The following is a 26797-nucleotide window of genomic DNA, read 5'->3' on the forward strand; positions in this document are numbered from 1 at the left end:
AGTCTATGGATTGATCAGCTATGATTAATGGAAAGAAAATTATCAGGTATGATACATAATTTTACCTTAGCTATTCTTAAAATACAGTCATTCCATATTTCTGATCTATTAGAAGAAATTTGGTTTTATCTTTGTTCAATTTTAGAAGATGAGAAGAAATCCATTCCTTCAAAAGACAAATACATTATGCAATCTTGTTTGAAATATCTGTTGTAGATGACAGCAAATAAAGACATGTATGGTACGTCCAGTCTGCTCAACAAGATATAGTAAACTCATAGCATAAGGTATAATGTGATACTAGATATGTATTCTTGATCTTGATTTGTCCTTGCCATTTTCAGGGCTTAGATTGTAGAAGTCTGCCTGGTACTGGCCTTGTTCTCCAGCTATTGAAGCTGAATCTGTCCAGCCACGATCAGGGGACAGATCGTAGAAGTCTGCCCACCACTGACTTTGCTTCCCAATTAATGGTGTTGCAATCTATGTCAATCTCAAGAGACCATCCTCCTCTGAAGGAATCTGGGGGTCTCAATCAACAGGGAAAAGTCCAGTCTTGTGCCAAACAATCCATATTTTTCATAGGGGCACACATAGATATAAAGAAGACAAACTTTCTTCCCAAGGGACAGGGTATTGGCTTTCATCCTTCTCAGTAAGACTAAGTTACTCACACTCGGCCACTGCCCAGTATACTAAAGCTGCTAGGACATATGCTGGATGCAAAAAAACATTCTGCCATTTAGCCAGATTACACAAGATCGTTAAGTGGCACCTTAGGAAACACAGGGATCAACATGTCAACCCCTCAACAAGATGGTATATCACCTTAAGCAACCTGCTGGGGTGTGTATGTGTTTGGGGGGGAGGGGCTGCAATATCACACGTCTGCCTGCCTCTCACAACTGAAAGCACAATATTGTAGGACCCCCCTCCACCCACACCAAGCAGGAACCCTGGTGGACTCCTGCACACCTTGAAGCTGCCTAGTGGGAACACGGCACATAGCATATACAGAGGATTGCACAGTCTTCAGCAACATTATTCAACAGTTAAAATAGAAATCACACTTGACACTTTGTTCTCAATTTATTATGTAGAATGGACATAACAGAATATAGTGCATCTTATGTAAATGTTTTACAGAGCTTCTGTGGGTTGGGACCTCAAATGGGGTGGGCTGTCCATAGGTACATCAGTATTCTGCACCTCCGGGGGGGGGGGGGGGGGGGAGGGTCACACAATTTTATTTGGCAGCAATCATGGGATTACAAGCACAAAAAGAGTGGGAAACACTGATTTACAATGAAGCTAGGAACCCAAGAAATGTTGCCTCAGGTTAGCAATATCATTACATAGACACACAAATAAATGTATGTTTTAAGGAGATCTGACATAAAGCTACATTTCTTGGGTTCCCAGCTTCATTCTAAACAAATTCTGTATAAAGCATGGTCTAGAATGAATACCATTCCCTAAATTGAAGTGTTAATGTTAAAAGTTTCACAATTATTAAACCATCAAAGGAAAAAAAAAAAACAGGACAGCCTGCTGGCAGTGCTGTGCACTGCTATAGGAAATGTCTCTAGCTCATGTCCTTGATCAGTCTTGTACATCTTAGTTGAGGCTGGGAAGCAGCATTTACAGCTTACAGGGAGGGAGGAATCATGATCAGCATTAAGCCTGACAGCAGGTAACTGGATAGAAAGCTCATGAAAGAGTTCTGGTGCCTGGCTCCCCACCTTAGGACCGCTACTACAGCAGTAGACAATGAAAAAAGATGAGTCTAAAACAAAGGAAAAAATTTCTAGGGAATTACAAATGAAGGCTCACTGCACCAGGACTCCAGCAGTGGTTTTTGATTTGATCTGGAAGGTTAATTGATAAAAGGAGGAGCTATTAGTTCATTCCCCAACACCCCCCCCCCCCCAAAAAAAAAAAAAAAAAAAAAATGAAAACAAACCCTACACTGCAATATTACAGCGTGAATTACTACACTTTTTTAATTTCTACCAATAACTCCATCTTCAGAAGCCATGATACATATGTGAAACAATATAGACTACATTCCTGATGACCTTCCTTGTCTCTGCAGAAACTGATACCATAAATCAAGAGTGGCTATTTACAAAATTATATCTGTGGAGAAAAAGGTCAAATTTACTCATAACTGTTAATTTCCTTTCCTTGAATCTTGTTAGACCAATAAGGTGAGTCCCCTTAGCAGCAAACGGAAGTAGAGATGCTGACCTATTCCAGTGACCAGTATAAGGGCTGGTGCAGCCTTTGAATTTTTTAGTATGCTAGTATCACAGCAGGATTAGGTCCACTCTGCCACACACCAATTTAAATGCCATCGAACCGATTGCCCCTTCCCAGTAACGCTTCAGAGGAGCCTTCCTTGCCTCCCACTCCAGAGGTGCCACTCTCCCCTAGTAAGCACATTAGGGTGGGAAATTGTGGCAAAATGGCTGCTGTTTCTGTCACATCTGGCGTAAGGCCTTAACTTGGGGGGTGAGGGGTCAGGAGGACCATGATTCCCCTCCAAGAGCTCCTCCGTGGCCAGCAAGGATAAACTCAGGTCAGGTACATTGCAAATAGGACAAAAGGAGCTGGTGGCAGTGCTAAGATGCCAGTTCCCACACATCATGCAACACTGGCTGCCTGCCATGACACCACCTATGAACCCAAAACCTGGCAGACCATTCTTCAGGAACTTCCCAGACTTACCACCCACTTGCTCTGGCAGGACTAACTGGCTTTTTGCAGGGTGTGTGGACTTTCCACCATCTTACTGCTTTTTATTTATTTTTTAAACAGCTTTATTTTCTTGACAATCTAATCCAAAATTCAATAAAAAGAATTACAAAAATAAAAAATGAGGGAAATCCTATGGCCCGTAAGCTAAAGCCTGAGACTGTGGAAGGCAAAACACACCCAAGTTCAACTGGGGTAAGGACCAAGGTCTGATCCCCAAGAATTCTATAGTTTTCTGTCTTCTGAATGTATTTGTATATTGTAAACCACTCTGACTGCTACGTAAGAGCAGTATAGCAAGTCTTAATAAACTTGATCCCCAGGAGCAATGCAGCCTAAAGACTCAACTTTGAAAGATGCAGGCTGTGGACTGTGCTTTGTGGATTTAGGTCTACTCCAGGAATCTTCACCACCAGACCGGGGAGGGGGGGGGGGGGGGGGAGAGAGAGACAAATACTGGATAATTCCAGGCTGCAGCAGCCCATATGTTGGTGATATCACTGGAAAAATTCATTATCTCTTTCTCCATCTGCCGGTAAGGGAACTCAACCCACTGGTCTGGACTGGTCGAGCAGGATAAGGAAAATGATTTCCTAGTCAATAATTAGAGTCACTTCTGACTAATAGTGCAAGTGAAGGTACTTTTTGGTTCACAACTTTTTAAACTCTTCAAACAATTTCTTTGCACAATACCAAAATAGATCAATTTTAAGTATACACTCTAGTACGCAATCATTTAAAATAATTTAAATATAAGTTGAGGCCTCTTTAACACGAGCAGAAACATTATTATAAAGGACAATAATCCACATCTTTATAAATTTAATAAAAACTCTTCGGATTAATCTTGCATGATGAGCTAAGAGACTCTGAAATATAAGCTTGAACGTTAGCTCTAGAAATGTATATAGCGGTCGACTCTCTGGTCACACTGCTTGTGTTTCTTATCCATAAGAAACTACACTGCCTTAGAAGTTCTTTTTGAAAGCAACATACTGATCTCATGTTCTTATAGACACAGAAATGAAGACTGCCTTTATGAAATGTCTGTCGCTGTAAAATGAAGCAATATTTACCATCATCCTATAAAAGAGAAGGACTTAAAACCTATAGCGGCTTCTGCTGCTATCTCACAGTGCCTGTTGTACTGGTGCGCTTACTTGCGATCATCGGCACCAGGTTACCACTTGTGCCATTGGTGGTGTTAGCTGACAAGCCATTTCCAACAAAGTCATCAACTTTACTTTCCAATTTCACCAAACGCTGCAAAATATCATCCAGAAGGACTGCTATTGTTCTCTTCAGGTCAGCTAAAAGGAACAGAAGAGACCTTAGTACACAGCATCTTGATTCCTTTGTGTGGAACTAATATTCACATTTACTACAGATGGAGTGCTAGTATACAGTGTCTTGCAAAAATCTTCAGCCCCTTGTACGTCTCCTGCTCTGCTGTCTAAAATATACAATTCAAGATGCATTCAAGTAGGAGTTTTTCATTAATCTACACAACAAATCAGGGATGGAGCCATAGCTGGGCTAATGTCCTCATCTCCATCAGTGTCAACAGCATAGAATGAGGGGGAAACTGGACACAGTTTCAACTTCCACACTGCCACATGCCCACCTGTGTTCACCTTGGATCCCACCAAAAAAATGTGTCCTGGCTACCCTACTATTTCAATGTGAAAGAACTGTAAAAATATTCAAGGGATAATAATCAATGTTTAAAAAGTCTATTCCATAAGTCTTCACCCTTTGGCTCAGTAGTTGCAGGAAGAGCCTTATAACATTTAGGATGTGTGGCTACCAGCTTTTGCATTGCAGAGGGTGCTGCTTTTGCCCATTTTGCATGGCTGACGATCTTCTGTGGACTGCAGTCTTTAAGTCATGCACAGATTTTCTATCAGATTCAAGTTTGGACTTTGAATGGACCACTCAAGCAGATTTTACTTTCTTTCTAAGCCACTCCACTGTTGCTTTTGGTTTATGCTACTGAAAGATAAATCCTCACCCTAAGTCCCATGTCTACAGCAGGTGTTTTCCTCTAGGATTTGCCTGTGCTTTGCTCTATCTTCACAAGCCAACTCCCTCTGTTGCAAAGCATCCCCACAACAGAACGCTGCCATCAGTGTGCTTTACTGTATGGATGATTTAAGCAGAGTTAGGTGCTTGTGTTTGCCTTATGCCATAAAATACTATAGCAAACTGACCAAAGTTCCACCTTTGGTGTGATCAGACCACAAAAACTTCTACATGCATGCAGTGTCCTCTAAATGTTTCTTTACAAATGCTATATGGCACATCACATGGACTTTCTTTAGCAACAGTTTCCTTCTTTCCACCTGTGGGGCATAAATGACCCCAATGTTCTTATGTGCAACACAGAGCCAAACTTATCCAACTATGATGGATTTCTGCCTGTGATTTCACTGCTGGAGCCTTGGTTTGTGGGACAGACGTGAAAAGAAACACTGTGCTGCTATATTTATTTCTTGCCGTGTACTGGTTCAATCCAGCTTTGGACTTGGTGCCTTCAGACAGCCATTATCTGAGCAGAACTACCTACCAAACCATGACATTCCTGGATAGGGATTGTCATGAGAACATCATAGATATTGTCCCTTGGTCAACCACATAAGAAGGACTTTATCAAGTTGGCTATATCAGTGTAATGAAGCATATGCCACCAATCGCAGAGATTGTTTACGGAGGCCATGCAAACAGCCATAGGCGTGAAATGTTAATGCCTGGTTGGAGATGGAAGAGACACACATGCTTCCTCTCTCTCTTGCTCCAGAGAAAATTTCTGAAAAGTTCAGTCTCTTGCCTTCACCCTTGCTTGCTCACCCTCTGGTGTCTTTCAGCTCGCCACCTTTGGTTGACTGGAACAGAAAGGACATCACCTTATAAGGGATCACAACTGCTTCTGGGACAAGGTTTCATAGGGCAAAAGCCACCACTGTACAATATTTTAAGGTGCTTATAAATTTTCTACTACTTGGGATAGATAAAGTGTTTTTTTATTTTTTTTTATTTATAAGTGTAAACTGAGCCAATTGGTGTCCTGTCTAATCTTTAGAGGATCGTTGTTATTTTGGCTTTTTGCTTAGTGTTTTATCTAGAACATTAGTACTAGGAATTATAATTCAACCATTATTAGGAATCTGTACTGTATTAGTATTTACTAGCCAAGGTAAATCCACTACCATATTTTGCCAGATACTGCATTGCCAGACACTAGCATATCTGTGAGGGCTATTGGGCCCAGGGTTGGGGATAGGTGAGAATACCCCTGGATATCCTGTGAGCCAGTCAGATCTATCTCCCACAGAGACCATGTATGTGGAATAATATTGAAATTGTTCAAACAGCAAACTAGATTCCTCTAGCTCTTTTAAAGTAATCTTAGGCATGACAATTGCCTTCCTCAGCAGTTTCCTTAACCCACAGCTATTGATTTTGGAAGGACAGCTTGATCATAACAATGTCTTGGTCACATAAACCATTATGTGCAGGTATTTAACAAAGAATACCTGCACATAAAATATTTACCATTATTCAAGGCCAAAGAATCATATGTGCCTAGGCGAAAGACTTGGACATGATAGTGTCTCAAGGTACATTTAAACACACTGAAATTTTCTTATTGGCTTCCCCCACTCTGTACTGTTCACTAGCTTTAGCCTGAGTTCTAGTTGTTCTGTGTTCAGCATTTTGAGATCTTTAAACAAAAATGACAATACTTTGGCCAGGAATATTTGAATCACTTCAGCTACTGTGGCTGGACACATGTAGGCCCTATTTAACTTATTATAGGCCTTGTTAAGGCAATTTCTGGAAATGAAGCTATTTAATTTACTCTTTATTTGATAGACCACCTTTCAGTCATAAACTCTCAAGCCAGTGTACAATATCTAGAAATGACTGAAAAGAAATAAACTCTGATGCATAATGGAGGAAAATTAATAGCACAACATTAGTTACCAAAGCAAAAACTGGAACTGAACTGTAAACAAGAGGTGAAAGACACAGGGTAAGGGAGAGATAAAAGAGAAAGTGGATATGACAAAGGGTGTGAAGACTTATCAGGACTTTCTGGATTTAGTTTTAATTCTTTTTCAATAGCGCTGTCATGGTTTTTTCACATTGAAAAGTGAAGAGTGTGTTGGGTAGATTAGAGAAACAAACTCAATAATGCATTTTGAATTGTGCTTTTTAGATAGCAACATGTGAAAAAATGTACAAGGGTGTTAAAAGACTTTTGGAAGGCACAGTACAACACAGTAATTCTCAAAATACTAAGAAAAATTACCAACTGCTTAAAAATGGACAAAACAATCTGCAAGCAAAGAAAACAATCCCAAGTGTTTCAAAATGGTTCAGTATGTATTTATCGTACTTCAAACGTTAGAAAATAACTAGCCGAACAGCACAATACAGTAAAAGGACATGGGGTTTGCTCTTGGTGAAAACATGGTGTCAACAATCACCTGAACCAAATCTGGTTGAACCCCTTCTAATAGCCAGAGCTCTGCCTTAAAAAAAACCTGCCTAGTCCTGGTTCTACCCAAAGCAAGTTGTCTCCCACTTTCAACTACAAGTATGCAAGGTGGCAGGTGCACTCCAAGCATTTCCAGAGCTTATAAGCCAACTTATATCAGGACCTCCTTTAAAAGTACCTTTAGCACCACACGGAACAGGAAGAAAGTGGAAACAAAACAGGTTATTTTGCATAGGCTATACTGATCATCATTAGAAGCAAGTTGCTGATGATGGTATTTAAAGGTCTGCAACTAGGATACCCTTTACACCTAGCAACACTTGTGAAGATAAAAACAAGCTGTGCTTTACATTCAGGGAACTCATCAGTTGTAGTGGTTCCTTCACCTTCTGCTATACAATTGGATGTGATTTAACTCGTCATACTTATGAAATTTGCAGTTTTCATTGGAGATTGAACGTGAACTTTATTATATTTTGGAAACAGGTAAAGAACTTGTTCTTTGACAAATGTTTTATATCTTTGTGTGTGGAAAGATGGAAGTGACTGGATGAAATACACAAAAGGATACAACCGAACATTAAAAAAAACATGAAATGAAGGTAGGACACAAGTTTTTATTAGAATTATCTAGGGGTATCTAGTTAATTTAGTTCCTGCTTTTAAAATGGAATTTTATCATAAACCGCTTTGAAGTACTTTCTTATGAGAAGCAGTATTTCATATTTTAACAAACAACTCCCGTCTCTTTTTCTCCCTTCCTTCTGTTAGTTCTACAAACCATACAGATGTTTCCCAAAAATATTGTTGATCCCTGATGTGATGACAACTTGCAGGAACAAAAGTGTTAAGTAGCACCAACCACTCAATTCTGCATAAAGTCCAGCACATAAAGTCAGTAGTTGTGAACCTCAGTACCCTCTTCAGCAGCTACTGACCAAACACAATATAAACTAGCAGCAGACAATATGGGGCATGGAAAGCATGTTTGCATGTTCCCTTTCTCCAGGGACAGCACTGGACTAAAACAAACAAAAAAACAGAATATTGCTCCCTTTCTCCTCTAGAAGTTGCCACACAGCCCACATACCAAAAATATACTGCCAGATCACTCCATGTCTACTACCCCTGAAAGACAAACTGCAAGTCAGAACACCATTTAGATGAAAGGTACTATGATGTGCGCTCAACTCCCAAATATTTGTTTTATTTACTTGGATACTTATTTAACTGTTTAAAAAGCTCATAATATTTTATTAGCAGAAGTAAGTACAAAGACAGAACAGTAGTCCACCGAGTCCAACATTTTAATTCAGCCAAAGGCCAGTCTGGGTCATTTGGAAGTACTTAGCACAGCCTAGTGGAAAGATCCATTTCATGCTACTCATGAAAAAGTAAAAGTTAGCAATTCCAATGTCTACCTGGGTCAAACTTCTTAATGGACCTGTTCTCCAGAAACCTGTCTAAACTTGTCATACTATTATGACTTCATCATCCAGTAACAAATTCCACAGCTTACCTGTGCATTGAATGAAAATCTATTAGTTTCATGGAGTACCCTCATAATATTAGTACTACTTTAAAAGGTAAATAGCCATTCCCTTCTTTAAACTGTCCCTCCGCACTCATGGTTTCAGGATCATCATACTTCATTCTCAGCCATCTCTTCTCAAAACAGAACAGCCTTAACCTGTTTAGCCTTTCATCATAAGGGAATCTGCTCCATCCTCATCATCATTTTTGTTGCCCTCCAATGTACCTTCTTTAGTTTTGCCATATTTTTTGTGTGTGAGACAAAAGTGCACAAAGTATTCAATCTGCAGTTGTGCCATGGATGAATTCAGATACGTAATGATATTCCATTTCACTTTCCATTCCTTTCTTGAATAACATCCTCAGGGTTCCAATATATATTGTCCACAATGACTTTTGTGAGGCTACATAGTTTTCTCCCTATACGCATCACTTTGCACTTGTCCACACTGCATCTTACCAAGGCAAAATTAATTTTTTTATTTTCAGTGTCATCATGCAGTTCCTCACAATCTGCTCATAAGTAACTGATTTTAATAATTTTGTCATATCTACAAATTTAATCAGCCCATTTGCTGATCCATTTTCCAGAGCATTAAATTTAAAAAAAATGTCTAGTTAGACTAGATTATGGAAATTGATAACAACTAGTATTCATAAAATCACTCTGAGTATGACCAGTTTTAATCAAATAAATTATTATAGTTTAGTGGCATAAAAAAACAAGCCATCAAATTTGTTTTTGCAGAAAACATTCTATTTTCCCAGTCTGCTTGCCTTGGTAAGTCAGAAAGCTTGGTGCCCTTTTCTTGCTGCGCATGTACATTAAGGGATCCTTGAATTTCTCAATAGAACCTCTATCCCTTCCAGTAGAAGAACAGGAAATGCAATGAGTCTGGGAACAAAAAGCTCTTCAGAAGCAGTTCCTTTAAGCTTTTCCCTATGGATCCATTTACTTCAACTTTTACCTCTTGATTCAGGCACGAATCATGTTCTCATCAAACCAGAGGCCTAATAATATTTCTTACAGCAATTTTTGATGTTCTAGGTCACACCTCTGGCCAATATGCTTCTATTGCTATAGCCTAACAAATATCTCTTAGGGAAAATAAATATTTTAAGATTTCAGTCACCTAGCTAAATGAGAGCTTCCAGTTTTGCATTAATAGCAGAGAACATTGAGGACAAGATTTAGAATTACATTCTATAAATAATATGAATTAAGGCAGTGACTGAAACAGAGCACAACTAAATCTAGGAGCCTGAAACATAAAACAGCAGTGTTCATGCAAGTGAAATACACAAGAATAGGAATGACTACTAGAGAATTACAGAGCTATAGATAGAACAGTTCTTATATTCATTGGTCTTGTTCTCACACATTGTTCACCACCCTAGGCATCTATACAGAAACATAAACAAAATAAGAATATAAGCACGAAGAACCTAGATACATGTTCCAAGATCAATCCATTTAGTTCTACAAGTACAGGCATAAAATACTGGCAAGTCACATTTACTCTAAATGTACAGTCAAGTATAGTCAGAAAATGAACTGCTTTGATCCAAAATTAATTTGCAGCTCAGAACATCTGACTAGCTGGACTGTGCTACCAGTGGACACAGAATGCAGGCACAACCGCAGGCAGTTTGGGTGGCTGATGTGAGAGCTGAAGACTTTGTCCCCACCATGGAATACCAGGTCCATTCAGAGCCACTGAGAAGCTACGAACTCTACTGGAATAGACAGGGAAGTGGAAGATCAGAGAGAGTGGTGATGGTGATTCTCATGAACCAGTACGTAAAACTGAGTATTGTATCTTCTGTTGGCCTCTTTCACATCGGGTAAATGAACCCCAGCACCCCAGTCTACAATGTCACAGGACAGGATTGGGTAAACCAGGACTGGAGGTGCTGTTCCCCTACGCAAGGTAGTTTTGCCTGGGGTATCCTCTCCTATGTCTTCGGTCTCCAATGATAGGGTCACTAACACTTTTCCTGCAGCACTACCATCTGTATAAAGGGGTTGATGTTGGAGCTTCTACTTTCTTGGTTGATGTAACTTTAAAAGGAAGTATGGACTACTATCACTAGGATGGAAACTAGTCTTCATGGAATTTTAGCTCAGCTCTGTAAGTTCACTGAGGACTCATCAGTAAAGTTCAAGGAAAATTTTGTAAGATGGCAGATCAGTGTTTTTACCAATTCCAAAAATAATGTTTTGCTTTAACACCAGCTGGAAAGAACATGAGAGTAAATTCTTTAGTTCTTATAATTTTAACAACTGAAGCCTCAACTGCTCAGGGAGAGTCAACTGTTGGGCGGTCATAGAAAGTGCAGCTTGAAAATTTTGAACAAGAATTATAAAGGACTGCCATTAAAGAGTGGTTACAGAAGGTCGTCATTTACTTTGAAAGTTGAAGATAAGTGACACTTGATTTTCATTCCTAGTGCAAATTAGATGAAATGTTCTGAAGTTTTTTTTTCTTATTTTCCGCACTAGTTTGGGGAAGCACATGTGAAGTGAGTGTGGTTTTTTTGTGCTAGTTTTGGTGTAACTGGTTTTTGAAGAAGTGTTTTTTTCTCCTTCGGAAGTTTTTTCACTGCTGGTTTTCATCGAGGCCAGTGATAAGAGCCAAGTAAAAGGTTTGGTAAAAAGTCTCTGACTCTCCCCAGGCAGTTGAGGCTTCAACTGTTAAAATTATAAGAACTAAAGAGTTTACTTACATGTTCTTTCCCAGCTGGTGTGAAAGCAAAATGTTTTTTTGGAATTGGTATTTGTGCATGTGTTTTGCTATCCATATATTTTTTTTTCTAAGTTGGATCAGTATTTTACTAATGCTGAAGTTCAGTCTGTAAAATTCAAACAGCAATGGCTACTGTTGCAAATGATCATTTAAATTTGCGTATGAGATTGGAAGCGATGGAGAATTTATCTACAGCTTGAAATCCTAGGATTTTGAGTTTTCCTGGCACCGATGAAATTATTTAAAATGTACCTGCAAGATGTAATGCAATTTTCCCAGGAGGATTGGCCTGCTACGGTGAGTGTTTATTATATACCCAGGAGGTACCAAGGTGGAGAATGAAGAAGGAACTTTAGACTCCATCTCCTCCCCTGACAGTTTGGAACTATCTAAGGGGGTCTTTTACTAAAGCTTAGGTCGAGATATCTGCAACAGGACCCATAGAAATAAAATGGGCACTGGTGCAAATAGCTCGACCTAAGCTTTAGTAAAAGACCCCCTAAAATTTATTGAGTTCTCACAAGATCTCATAAGCTAAGCGAGTCACACTGTTAACTTTTCAACAAAAGAACAAGAGACACAGTTCTAAAGATGTATCTCTATATATAAAAGGCACCTCCAACGTTCCAATGAAGCCTCAAGCCGGAAACTTGAGGCGCCAGAGATATCCGGTTTGGCTGGCCTGCAGTGTAGCTCCACCCTCGCGTCAAAACGCCATGACGTTGAGGGTGGCCCGGGGAAGGCACGAGTTCAACAAAAGCCATGCAGGGCCAGGAGTACAGAAATACGGCCGCCGTTCCGCCGCCCTCGACGAAAACCTTGCTACCGCCCGTTTCACACGCTCCCCTTCGCATCAGGTACGCGGACAGCAGCTGAAACTCTCAACGAAGGGAGGGACGGAGGGGGGGTCTGGAACTCGGGAGGGGGGGGATAATACCTTGCTAGCGCCAGTTTCATTTGTTTCCGAAACGGGCATTTCTTACTAGTATTTTCATAAAATAAGTATTACTTTGTAGGCAGCTGGTCATGATATTTCCTGATGTAGACGGATTGATTCAGTTAAAATGGATGGCATTTCTGCCTCTTAAACCAAGGGAATTGGCTGTGGGACTTTTGTTTTTAATTTCCTTGCAAATATCTGGTTACACATGTCCCTACCTGTAACCTCCGCTCTCAAGACAAATCCCTCCTTTCAGTACCCTTCTCCACCCTCCAACTCCAGGCTCCGCCCCTTCTGTCTCGCCTCACCCCATGCCTGGAACAAACTCCCTGAGCCCATACGCCGTGCCCCCTCCCTACCCATCTTCAAATCAATGCTCAAAGCCCACCTCTTCAATGTCGCCTTCGGCACCTAACCACTACACCTCTTCTCAGGAAAACTTATCTACCCCAACTTGACATTTCATCCTTTAGATTGTAAGCTCTTCCAAGCAGGGACCGTCCTTAATTGTTAATTTGTACAGCGCTGGGTAACCCTAGTAGCGCTCTAGAAATGTTAAGTAGTAGTAGTAGTAAATAAATCAATATATTTTTCTTGAACCAAGTCAATTGGAGTGTTTCTTAGTTGATAAGACTATTTTGCAAAATTTATGTTAAAATAAAATGACCTATTTTCTGTGATGGGGACAAAAAATAAGGGTTCTAAATGATATCTACAAGTCCTTACTATAGTTTTTGTTGTTTTTTTTCTTTTTTAAGAAAACAAAGCACCTTTGAACTTATCACATTATATAGAATAGTCATTTACCCCCAGATTCTACATAGCGAGCCTAGAGATCTGCGCTGAAATCCAGGCGGATTCTATAACAACGTGCATAACTTAATTGGCTTAGCAAGCTAATTAGCTTTAATAACAGCACTTAACAAGCAGCAAGCACTAATTGGCAATAATTAGAATTTACACGCAAAACTCGCTAGAGGATAACATCGTAAATGTCACGAATGCAAGACTTGTACAAACCAGCTAGAATTGGATAGCTAGTTTGTGTATCCAATCACTAAGAAATCCTGTTTTCTAAATAGCAAGACTAATTGCACCTCTGATCATTTGCCCTTGCTTCAAAATCTGTGTTAGACAACGCAGCCTTTTAAAATACGTCTGGGAGAACACAAGAGTTGTCTTAAAAATAAGAATAGAGAAGCTTTGATAGTAGAACATTGTTTACCATTTGAACATCAATTCACTTCCTTACAAACGTGCCACTGAACAAGTTAGAAAGGGAGTGGGCAACTGTCGTAAATGTCTGTTATAAAGAGAACGTTTTTGGATCTTTAAATTACAGACGGAAGAACCCAGTGGACTGAATGCTAAGATTGACTGGAAGAGTCGGTTGTGATTAGTTGCAATAAAGGTGTTTCCTTGAAGCCGAGTCATAGGATGATGTCACTTCTGGGTAAGATGAAAATAAAGCGTACCGCAGCCATGTTTTGAGGTCCAACAACGCTGTAAGCAGACAATGCAACTAGAAGCTGGCAAGTACTGTTTTTAATTTATATAATAAAGAATGAGTCTTTCATGGCATTGTTCACGGTTTATGAAAGTTCACATTAGTTCATGACACTAATTTATTATATCACTTTATTTTATGATTTTTTACAAGCACTATCAGCACTTTGACACAGCCCGCCCAGCGAAACTCTGGGCACAGTCGGTGCAAGAGGAATAAGAGAGCCGCATGATTAAGTTTTGCATTTGTGAAGATCGTATTGTGCCATTTAGTGTATTGGATCCATGAAAGTTCAATTATTTTCACTGAAGCTTTAACAAATTCTTACTCTGGGTTTTTTTTTTATGCCTGTGAAGTAACTTTACCCTGTTAATCCTACCATAGTTCCTTCCGTTGTTTGGAAGTGTACTTCAGTGAACTTACAGATATTCTAAGTTTTGAGAGCTATTATATAAGAGAAAATGTATGCACAATCTTTACAAAACTCTATCTCTTTCGTCCTCTAAGAACATTTTAAACTTTGGTTAGTAGAGTGTCATATTATACTATAATTTAAATATATATATATTTTGCAGCTAGTTTACACACATTCCTAAGAATTTCTGCTCTTCTAAGCAGCTACGGCCCTTGTAAAATCTTATTCTGATTAATTAATTCCAAATTGAATAATCAGTGAATCTATTTTTCAAGCCCTTAGAACAGGAACCAGCAACCTGTGGCTCTCCCTGTGCCTAAGTGCAGTAGATTGCCAAATACTTTGTAACTGACCAGGGAAAAGGAACTGTTGACACCCCACCAATCCAATGGGATGAACTACCAATAGCAGTGCATAAATGACTGCAAGATGGAAGAGGGACAACCAGGGAATAAGGAGGAGCACATTGAAGGAAAGAACACAGCTGGCTGTAGAGTTATCTTGGAGCAGTGAATGCAGAGCTATCAGCAAGCAAGGAACTTGACAGCAAATCACACTGCTTCCCAGATGACAAACTAAACAGGAAGGTTGATAATGGGTAACTGAAATGCATCATCCAACAATTTCCTTAACTCTCTCAACCCTTTACTTTGTGAAGCAATTACAACCAACTCCTTTCTTTAAAAGATGCTGCTGCCCTCTGTTTCTTGGGAACCAGAAATATACCAGATAACAAGTTCTTGTGCAGGTATGTATTCTCTGGCTGCTAACATCTAAGCTCCACTGTTTGACTGCAGCAGAGGAAAGACAACAGGTGAAAAATATCAATAGCAAACTAGAAGAATACCAGAAATCTGCAGGCCAGGCTGCATATTTTGCTGTCAAGAATGACAAAAAAGCCCCAACAACTTAGCAGCATAGGCCATCATCTGTAATATTCCAACTGAGACAGAATATGTATCTTACCATATCCAGTCATCGAGCCTCCATTCCCACCATTGACTATGCTCTTATTCTCCTCTGCCAGTGCTTTCACATATTTTTTGCTCAAGTCCAGTATCTGTACACGTAATTCAGCACTGCTCTGATGTCTTGGATGCTGAAAAGTGTAACGTAACAACATTAAGCCCCAGATAAATCCAAATATAAGTAACATGCAGCTCAGCTTTTGGGACATAGTTTTCCTTGAAAATGTTAAAAGCATATTGTTTAAGAGGCAAAAATTAAAAAACAAAACAAAACCGCTTGCACTCTTAAGCAGTTTGGAGCCACCTCAACACAGCACTGCTGGCACAGAAGGACTTCGGTGAAAGGAAACAACCTCTGATGGGCTCACTTTGCAGGGCATTCTCCTAAAAACTGTTCATCTTGCAGATCCTGTTCAAGAAAAACAATTTTTTACTGAAAGAACAAACGTGTTCAACATCTAAGAATAGTTAATATTTTACAATCCACTACAATGCACGTGTAATAATAGTTCTAGAGAGCTACATCATGGGAGATCATACCTTTTTTTTTAACATTAGATTTTTATTAAGCGTAATACTTTTTTTTTTTTAACATTAGATTTTTATTAAGCCTATGAAAAAGTAAACAATATAAACAGTTAGCAAATGGTGGAAAAGTCAATAGCACCACAGAAATCATCACTTCATCATATTCCAAACTCTAGACCAACGTTTCCTAACTGCTGATTCACAGACCGGTACCAGTCTCCAAACTTTTTTTTGCCAGTCCGCACAAAAGCTAACATCACCTTCCCTGACTTTCTCCTGCCCAGCAGCAGCAAAACAAAAAGCAGGCAAAGGGCCACAGTGTTCAGGTACACACTATCACAGAAATTGACATCAGAGGGGGCACAGGTCCATCAGAGATTACAGCGTGAACCTGAACACTGTGGGCTATGCCTGCTTATTGTTGTTTTGCTACTTCTGCTGGTCAGAAGCAGCAGGGGCTGCAGGTAACAGAAGATGCCAAATGGAAGCTGAATGGAAAGGGAGTGAGAAATGATGGATATTAAGAGTAGAGAGGGAAGGGGGGACAAACTGGATGGAAGGTTGGGGAAAATGCTGGATGGAAGTGGAGGAGGACAGAGTTAGTAAAAGACTGGGGAATAAAAGGAAGGGGAATGGGAGGGCTGGGAGAAAAAAGAAAGATGGAAAGCTGTAGGTAGCAGTAAAAAGAGGGAAATTAAAGACTGTATAGTAAGAATGAATAAAGAAAGGAAGAAAAATAAATGGAAGAACACAGAGGAAAAAAAACAATGTTAGAGAGGAGGTGCAGGAGGTGAAGAATACAGGAGAGAGAAATATGACAAATGGACATGAAACCCTGGCATGAAAGTTAAGAGAAGACAGAGGAAAGCAGAAATTGGGAGCAACACAATAAGAAAAATTAAATGGCCAGACAACAAAAGGTAGAAAAAAGAATTTTATTTTTGTATTTTGGATAAAGTGGTGTAGTAGCCATGTTATTCCATTCTAATTTTAAAAAAATGGAAATTTCAGAGGCCAAACCTCCTTCCACAGGTCAGGATAGTATACCATAACAGCAACATATTGTCAGTTTTTTTAAATGTTATACCTGCTATCTTCATATTTTTCATGAGTCACTGTTTTCTCTTAGTGTGCCTCTTGGGGGTTCAGTTTGATTTGACATTCTTAAAACGAAGTGTATTTTTTAAAAACATGGATTGAAAAAAATATTATCTTAATATTTTATGTTTGACTGTATATTAAAGGCATGCCTAGAGGGGGGAGGTAATAGCATATAGAGCGAGGGCTAGAAAGATGAGGGATAAGGAAATTTTACGCTTGGAGAAAGAAGTTCGCAGGCAACGAATTCGGTTCGGGAAGGATACTACGGAGGACAATAAGAAAGTATTATTAACACTGCAAAGGGAGTTGAATGAATTGCTCCACCAAAGAGCGCAGAAGTCCCAGCTGTATTACCAGCACCAACTTTTTAGGTTCGGGAATCAGGCGGGAGCTTTTATGGGACGTTTGATTCAAGGGAAAAGGGGCCCAACGAAAGTCCTGCAAGTCCGGGACCGCGGGGGACGGTTACTTCGAGAGACAAAAGACATAATGGAATGTTTTAGGAATTACTATAAAGACCTATACAAAGAGCCAACAGATATAGTGGAGGATAGTAATCTGTTCTTGGACAATCAAATCTTGCCCACAATTACGGAGGCACAGAGGGAGGCACTGAATAGTCCAATTGAGGAGGGCGAACTGATGTTGGCCCTGCAGCAAAGTAATATTCATAAGGCCCCGGGGCCAGATGGGTTCAGCATAGCTTTCTATAAACTGTTACAGGAACAGGTCACCCCCCCGTTGCTTAATTTGTTCAACACCATGGCTTCTTCGGGAGAAATATCTGCCACGCTCAATATGGCTAAAATAATAGTATTGTTAAAACCGGGCAAAGAGGAGTCTGATGTGGGTTCTTATAGACCCATATCGTTGTTAAACTGTGACATAAAATTATATGCAAAGATTTTGGCGAATCGCCTGGCGCGGGTACTCCCCCACTTGATAGCAGCCCCGCAGGCGGGATTCGTAAAAGGTAGAACAGCAACTAAAAACATAAGGGCTTTGTTGGCTTCATTGGAGACAGTAGAAAGACAGAGCAGGCCCTCTCTGCTGGTCAGCTTCGACGCAGAGAAGGCTTTTGATCGAGTGGTTTGGGGATTTATGTTCGCAGTGATGAGGCGGATGGGTATAGAGGGGTTGTTTGGGAATGCTGTGGGAGCCCTATACAAAAATCCACAAGCTTTCATGTGGATCAATGGGGAGCGGTCAGCGCCATTTACAATTAGAAGGGGCACGCGTCAGGGGTGCCCTTTGTCACCCTTGTTGTTTGTCTTGGCGTTAGATCCATTGATCAGAGAAATCGACATGCACCCAGAGATAGCAGGAGTTACTTGGGGTCCATCTTCGTTTAAAGTCTCCGCTTTTGCGGATGATATCTTGGTCCATCTCACTCAGCCCAAGCAGTCCTTGGAGGCATTATTACAGCTCCTGCAGGAGTATGGAGATTTTGCTGGATTTAAAATAAATTATCTAAAATCTTGGGCATTAACTGGTAATCCGAGGGTGAGGGACCTATGGGGAAATGGTTTTCCTCTGAAATGGGCTACAGAGTCCCTCCAATATTTAGGAGTGCGAATCCCCATGAAAACATCGGCCTTATATCAACTTAATGTAGCGAGCAGAATGGAGTCTCAGAGGGGGCGTTTCGAAAAATGGAAGGTCTTGCCGCTTACGTTACATGGGAGGATCCATTTATATCGCATGGCGGAGTTTCCGCGCTGGCTTTATCTATTACAGGTTCTTCCATTGCGACTAAAGGGTAAGGATATAATCATGATTAATAGGAATATCCGGAAATTTATTTGGAGGGATTCAAAGCCAAAACTTTCATTGCAGTTCCTAATGGGTCCCTGGAGGGAAGGAGGCATGGGACTTCCGGACATACGTCGTTACAATCAAGCTTGTTTGCTGCGGCACCTGGGAGATTGGCTACTAGATAGACAAGACTACACGCCCCGAACTCTTGAGCAGGATTATTTTAAGCCGTACCACTTATATTTCCTACTGCATTGCCCAAAGAAAATGCTGCATACATTGGTGGGTTGTAGTATTCTCTTGGACCCCTTAAGGGAGACTTGGCGAGAACTAAAACCGGGTATGGAGAATAGAGTATTTCATAAATGGGCGGAGGTGGGAATTACCAGGTTGGAGCATGTATTAAGCTTTAGAGGACAGATGTTAGAACTGGGAGCACTAGGGGTGGGTATAGAGCATAGTTTTATATTTGCCCATTATCAATTAGCACACTATGTTCGGGCGTTAGAGGCAGGGAAGTTGGCGGGCGGACATGGGCGTAAGGTTAGAGAGTTCTTTAGGTCTGGGGAGCGCTTATCGATTTCTGGGCTACAGAAGGTGCTGAGGGCCCCCGGTGTTGGGAAGGATACAGGGGTGATAACACAACGCTGGGCTACTGATCTGCGGCGACCTAACTTAATCCTGAACTTTCCGCAACTGACAGCTCGTATACCCACTTTGTCTTGTAATGCTGCTATGCGAGAGTGTCAATACCGTATACTACATAGAGCATATATGACTAAACTCCAATTATTTAGATTTGGAGGGGTCACAGATCCATTATGTTTGAAATGTGGTAGGGGAGAGAATACTTGGTTTCACTCCCTATGGGAATGTCCAAAGATTAAACTTTTTTGGGGGCAAATTATAAAATTTACAGAATCGGTGGTACAGGGCAGAGTGGTCTCTTCTCCAATGGGGTTTTTGCTAGATAGATTTGAAGTTTTCACTCAGCAAACGAGGGGGGGTAGACAATTTCTCCGTAAAGCAGGCATTATAGGGAAGAAATTGATTATGCTCATGTGGATGCAGAAGGAGGCGCCGGATTATTGGCACTGGAGGAACCGATTGCATGAATTACTGTTGCAGGAGCGTAGGGTGGTGGGTTCCTCCCCGAAGAAACGAAAAGCATTTATGGAGATTTGGGAGCCATATATACAGACATTGTCGCCAAGAGCACGCAGCTTTATATTGAATCGTTTTTAATTTTTTTTTTTTTTCTGGTTTCGAGAAGGGGTGGTGAGGGAGGGGATGAATGGGCAATGGAATTAGGGGTAATTTTAAAGGCGACATGGACAAGCTCTTATAAGATACAGAGTATTGAAGGAGATGCCCTGGCGAGAGGGCAGACCAGTAATTTGGGAGTAGCCTATAAGAATACTTTGAGGGAAGGTTGTAACAGGTATAATTTGTTTTAGGCTTCATATGGTTTGAAGGGAAAGGGAGGAGGACACAGATTTTAAGCCATATGTATAATAATGAAGTTTAGTGTTATTTGTTATAGAGTTCGATCTGTTCAGTTGGGGGGACATATATTGTGCAAATGTCAAAGGTTGGGACTAAAAACGGAGGGCGTGAGGGGAGGGATTTAATGGATAGAGTTTTGCAGACTGTAAGTAGTATATTGTTTCCCTTGATAGCACATTCAAGAATGTTCTCTTGGGTGTTTAGAAGGTGGAGTGTGATGTTAATTCTGAAATGTTATCAATAAAAATGATACCACCAAAACAGGAGAGATAGGAGAGAGGGAGAGATAAGGGGGGGGGGGGGTTTGGAAGATGGTTAAAGATATCTATGTCTCTCAAACTGTTTTGTTTAGAGGTTCAAGTAATACTGTTTTTCATAAACACTGTTGGAACAAAACACAGTTGGGGGTGGGGGGGAAAATGTAAAAAGTTTGATGACTGTAAGCAGTGCAGTATATCTGTTGTATTACTACTGAAAGTGAGGCAATATTGTCATGAAGTCACTGTGCTGAGGTGGATTTGTACTTTTTGACTTGTCATCAATAAAAACCGTTGAAACATAAAGGCATGCCTAGTTATATTGCTGTAATCCGCCTTGACTCCAAGCAAGTGTCAACATTTGCAGCTCAGGCAGTTGCCACAAACTGTGAAGTGGAGAGAAGCGCTTTCAGCGCCATCCGGGGAGGTCTTTAGCTGGCGGGGGCTTGAGATCCCCACCAGCTCAGGTATATTCTTATTTTGAGGGGGGGTGGGGGGGGGGAGAAGAATTCAAAATCTGCTGATTTCCACCTCCTGAGATGCTGGATCAGGAAAACAAGCCAAATAGGTACCCTCAAACGAGACTCAGGATAAAACTGGCGCAGGAGTAGAAAACTCCAAAAGGATAGATAAAGCTCAACTGAAACTAGTTATAAACCACGTTAGGCGCAGGGCTGTTAGCCCGTCATCCATCCACTTGGGATACAGAAAACATACGGAACATTCTGTGCTGCATAATACCCTTAAGGAGTGAATCACAAGAACCATTTTTTCCTCTCTCTCCATCCGCTGGTAGAGCGACACAACCGATTAGTCTGGACTGGTCCGATAGGATACTATGGAAGGGCATAGTTTTTGCATACAGAAGTGCCTTCTCTTTCAGGGCTGGACTAAATTCTAGTTAAGTCAGAAATTCTTGAGGTGACAATACTAGGAGAGAAAAAACCAGACTAAACAACATGGTATTCAGCTGCCACCCCAGAACCTGGTCCAAATATGTACCTGTATTTTGATCTTGATTCACAATCTTTTAAACCTCGTGATGGACTGTGAGATCCTGACCTGCTCTCAAATTTTACACAAGCAGGGCTCCCAGATGGGGATTTGGGCTGAGGGTGGGATGCCTAACAAAGAAAACAGTATTACAAACAGTACTTGTGATATAAATGCCTAATACCTTACATTTTAAAAACAATTTTTATTTTACTGATTGCTCCTGAAAAAAAATGGTTAGGAACACATTACCTAGTTCAAGTTGGTTATTAAGTAATACAGCAAATTAATCTCTAACTTGATCATACAAACACCGAAACAAACCATACATTTACTTAACCTAGGACCCATTCTTCCAGATTCTTTTAATCCTGCTTCACTTTTGCTTTTTTTTTTTTTTTTTTTTATACTTAATTCAATTTCATTTTTCTTAGTTCTTGAATTCTTCCACAATTCAAATTCATTGAATCCTTAAAAACATTTATGGGCTGTTCAATTTTTCCCCCATTCAATTTTAATTTTATGATCTTCAATACTTTCCATTAGCCGCCTTTCATCTTTATTTATCTTCCACATTCTTGGAAATAATGCTTCAACATCTTCATGAACATTAACCTTGATGGAAAAAGTATTTAAGCATGTGGGGATAATATTCTGTTGGTCTTCAGAATTTTATCTGTGAAAGTAGGAATAGCCTGCAGGAGAAATGCAAAAGATATTTATATATCTTTTTACAAATATTTATTAGGATTTATTTAACGCCTTTTTGAAGGAATTCACTCAAGGCAGTGTACAGTAAGAATAAATCAAACATCAGCAATATATAATTGCAGCACTAAAAATATTCAAATAACAATACAAAGTATGGTATAATATACTACTTACAATGTCAACACAATACGTAATAACACATTTTCATAGACAGCGTTGGGTATAAGCAAAGATGGAACATATAGATAGGTAGGAGAGAGTAAGAGGAGTTAGAAAATAAGGGGTCTAATTTAAAGAAAGTTGTATATGAGGTCAGAGAGATGATTAAATACTATGTATCATAATTTACATTTCCATCTTCTAAAACAAAAACTACTTTGCCTTTATTAATATCTTGTGTAAAAAGTTCCAAAGCTAGTTTTGAAATCTTTTGTGAAATTCTATAAATGCTCAAAATGTGTCACCCTACGCTACTTAGAACAAAACAGGCATGTCTGGGTTCCACCAGGTTGTTGTTTTTTTTTAATGTTTTAACTTTTTATTGAAATCAACATTATAAAAGTTAGAGCTTCGTTGTACAAGTGATTTCAGTGTTACAGATAATAAAATCATCAATAAAAAGTAAATTGGTTGTACCAACATAGATCAAACAAACCTTATTGTTCTCAATTATTTGTATTTTAACCCCTCCCCTCCCCCATCCTCTACAGACCTTCCCACCACAACCTCACTAAACCCCACCCTCCCCCCTCCTACCCCTACTTCGTTCCACCAGTTTTTTTTACTTTTCTTACACAGAACTAAAAATTGCCCCTTCCAATTTTTTAAGCCAACTTCAAAACTAGAACTTAAAAGAAATCCATCTCAAAAAAGCAAATGCTTTATTGATGTAAAAAAAAAAAACATACCATATGTGGGCACATCAAAAGCAATATTTAAAAATATATTCAAGGGAGACCAAATATCCATTCAGAATTCACAACTGAGGTTCAAATCCAGGTATCAAACCAGTGAATCAGCACTTAAGCTATATGGAAACTACAACTCAACTAGAGATACTGAAGGTACTCTGCATGGTCAAATATTTAATTTCATGAATAAGTTAAAGCTAACAATTGAAATTCATAAGTAAAACCCCATTAGAGGCCACAGCAAAAGCTTGAGAAAAATAAAGAGAAAATCTTTCCAATTAGCTTATTCTGCAATTATCAGACATCTTATGTTTTTATTATTCTCTTCAAAGAATCCCATTAGTATTCCTTGTGACCTTGGGCAAGTCACTTCAGCTTAAACTGCCTTAGGACTAAAACAGGTGTAAACAACTTTAATGAAAGCCCCATTATTCTCAATGATGCCAGTTTACTAAGTACATAATATACATTAACACATTAATGTGCTTTAATGAACACTGCAATCTAAGGGCTAGATTTATTAAACCATATAGCAGTGCTTCTCAACACAGTCCTCGGGGCACACCCAACCAGTCAAATTTTCAGCATATACACAATGAATATGCATGAAATAGATCTGCATGCATTGCCTCCATTGTATGCAATCTAGAACATGCATATTCATTGTGGATATCCTGAAAACGTGACTGCTGGATGTACCCCAAGGACTAGGTTGAGAAGCACTGCCATATAGGGACAGGGAAATAACCTACTTGACCTGTGTATAACTCACTTTGCGCTACCAATGAAAAGGCATGAGCTAAATTCTGATCAAAATCAAAATGCTGTGATTTATGAGTTGTATTAATGTTATAAACAGAAGATAAAACATTAAAAATATTTAATTATCGCCTTTTGGCAAGAATTAAATACTGGGTGCAGAGAGCTGCGACCTGATGACAGGCTTGAACTTGAGTGGCAAGGGCAACAAGAGTGTCTGCCCTCAGCACAGGGAGAAAAGGTCGAGCCCACTGTATCTAGCAGGTCTCCAATGAACTCCAATTACTGGACAGAGAGCAGATGGGACTTGGAGTAGTTTAAAATTAATCCTAGTATCTCTAACACCCAAATAGTCTTTTCCATGGACTCCTGACCACCGTCCATCAACGTGATCTTCACCAGCCAATCGTCCAGATAGGGGAACATATAGACTCCCAGTCTGTGTAGGAACACTGTGACTACTGCAAGACACTTGGTGAAGACCCTTGGAGAAAACACAAGACTGAAAGACAACAAGCAGTACTGGAAATTATGTGTCTCCAGCCGAAATCGGAGATACTTCCTATGAGCTGGAAGTATCAGGATGCGAGTGTAAGCATCCTTTAAGTCCAGAGAGCATAGGCAATCATTTTCCTGAATCATAGGAAGGGTGCCCAGGGAAACCATCCTGAACTTTTCTTTGACCAGGAATTTGTTCAGGGCCCTTAGGTCTAGGATCTCCCCCCCCCCCCCCCCCCCCGGTCATTTTTCGCACCAGGAATTACCTGCAATAGAATTCCTTCTCTTCTTCCCCTGGTGGAACAGTTTCAACCAATGGGACTTTAGAAGGGCAGAGAGTTCCACTGCAAGTACCTGCTTGTGCGGAGAGCTGATCTGCTCTTGGTGGACAATCTGGTGGTCTCTGATGCTAATGCAGGGTGTAATCGAGACAGACTATTCGAAGAACCCACTGGTCGAAGGTTACAAGGGGCCACCTCTGAAAAAACTCTGCCTCCCTCAGACCGGTAAGTTGCCTAGGATGGTTACTTTTACTGCGGCTATGCTCTGCTGGAGCCCATCAAAAGCTCGTCCCCTGCTTTGACTGGAAAGCTGTCTGGGCTTTGGGCACATGTTGTTGACGAGAACGAGCATGCTGAGGCTGAGCCTGATGAGAAGGTGTGTGAGTAGTAGGGATCCCTCTTTGACTTGCCTAAAAAAACACCTGGATAAGGCGGTAGTTGCAGAAGGCGTCCAGCTGGAGACAGCATCGATGGTATCAATGTGTTTCTTGATGAGGTCAGCAACCTCCTCCACCTTCTCTCCAAAAAGATTATCCCCCCAGCACATAACGTCCACTGATCTCTGCTGGACCACCAGATCCAAGTCAGAGACATGCAGCCAAGAGAGTCTGTACATCGTTATACTTTGAGAAGATATCCTGGATGCCACATCAAGTGTAGTAGGCGCCCCTGGCCAAAAACGTACGACATGTCTTCTGCTACTTGACCAGCTGCCAAAGTGAATTGGAATCAGCCTACTCCGGTGGGAGAGAATCTACCAAATCAGACATACTGCAAACCAAAGACCGCATGTGAAGGCTCGTGTAGAGCTGGTACAACTGGATACGGGACATGAACATCATTTCCTGGTGGTAGAATCTGCGCTGGAAAGAGCCAGGATTTCTAGGAACTATGCTTCGGCACCCGCTGGCAGAGAAGCTAGAACCCTGGAATCTTTTGGACAAGATGTTTGCAGGCGCAAACACCCCAGACGCCAATGCATTCTGCTATAAGAGCCCCGCCAAATGTTCAGGGAGCAATGCCTGGAGGCACCCATTGAGGGCCAACATCGGGAAAGGTTGGGGCATTGGTGTGGAGACAGGCTGCTGAACTTGAATGGTCGAAGCGGGTGCCTGGTCCTGGCTGCCTGGAGACCCACACATCGGTACCTCCTGTATGGAGGAGACCGGTCCTCCCGGTGCAGACACTTTTTGAGTACCAGGACATCCCTTGGTGTCCCAGAGCTCCCAGCACCATGTGTCGAGGGCAATCTACGCCAAAGCTTCTTGCAATGCCGGGCATCAGCGCCCCATGGTGCTGACGAGGATGCTAAATCCTCACAGGGTTGGGTCCGACTCTGACCGGTCCCAGAGGGGCCTGCACGGCGGCCGGTGTTGAAGTAGGTGGAGACCACTCGATATACGATAAAATGGGTCCCTTGGATGTACCGCTGGTATGAAGACTGATTGGGGTCTTTTCTTGTCTTTGAGGAGGCTGCTGAGAAGCAAGCCTCAGAAAACACAAAACAAACCAACAAAATAAAACCTACGGCAATCCCAATCCCCAAATCTGGTCCAGGAGTTCAGTCTTGCTTAGAGTGGCTCCCAGTAATTCTTTAGTAGAAATAGTTCTGCAGTAGTGCACAATACATGTCTGTTTGTCCTATTATCCACAAAAAAAGAGAAGGCACACTTCACCCTTCCCGATAAAGCCCTTTGATAATCAGTTTGTTTAAAGTTTGTCCTTCAAAAGGGCTGGAAAATTCAGAGAACTTTAAACGTCCACCTCCTCTGAGTACAGTCTTATCTCCAAAATATAGCACAAAAATGGAACAAACACATCTACTACTTGTCAGTTTAAAGTTCATTTCACAGTTCAAATAGTTAATAGCTTTTTACACTTTGACAGTCAGCCCCTCCCTCTTACTGGTAATAGCCGACACCGGTCCTCCCCCAGGGATTGTGCGAATGAGTCCTTCCAGCCACTAAAACTCCCAGCTGGTTTCATTCACTCTCTGGAGATACCTCCATTCTCTCCTCTTCAGGAACCATTGTCTCTGGGACAGTCTGAGACACTACCTGATCAGTCCACTCCATCTCCGTCCCTTCACTTATATTTCCTCTTTCTTATTTACCCATGGTAGCTCTTCC

At 40.7% G+C, this 26797-nt stretch overlaps 1 protein-coding gene across 6 annotated transcripts in view; it reads right to left on the minus strand.

Moving 5' to 3' along the window:
* Positions 1 to 1665: 1665 nt before the first annotated feature.
* LOC115458967 (coiled-coil domain-containing protein 126-like) overlaps positions 1666 to 26797 on the minus strand; it is a 30300-nt gene continuing 5168 nt past the window's right edge. For 3 of the 6 annotated variants that reach the window (XM_030188822.1, XM_030188825.1, XM_030188824.1), the window contains exons 2-5: positions 21838 to 22203; positions 21518 to 21639; positions 15367 to 15777; positions 1666 to 4067 (exon numbers count right to left, since the gene is read on the minus strand). In XM_030188822.1, coding sequence (XP_030044682.1) covers positions 3883 to 4067; positions 15367 to 15604 — 423 coding nt within the window. In that variant the 5' untranslated portion in view covers positions 15605 to 15777; positions 21518 to 21639; positions 21838 to 22203 and the 3' untranslated portion in view covers positions 1666 to 3882. The remainder of the gene's footprint in view (positions 4068 to 15366; positions 15778 to 21517; positions 21640 to 21837; positions 22204 to 26797) is intronic. The other 3 variants (XM_030188826.1, XM_030188827.1, XM_030188823.1) reach the window with 3 other exon arrangements.

Source organism: Microcaecilia unicolor, unplaced genomic scaffold (assembly GCF_901765095.1).
Source record: "Microcaecilia unicolor unplaced genomic scaffold, aMicUni1.1, whole genome shotgun sequence".
In the NCBI taxonomy this organism is placed as follows: domain Eukaryota; kingdom Metazoa; phylum Chordata; class Amphibia; order Gymnophiona; family Siphonopidae; genus Microcaecilia; species Microcaecilia unicolor.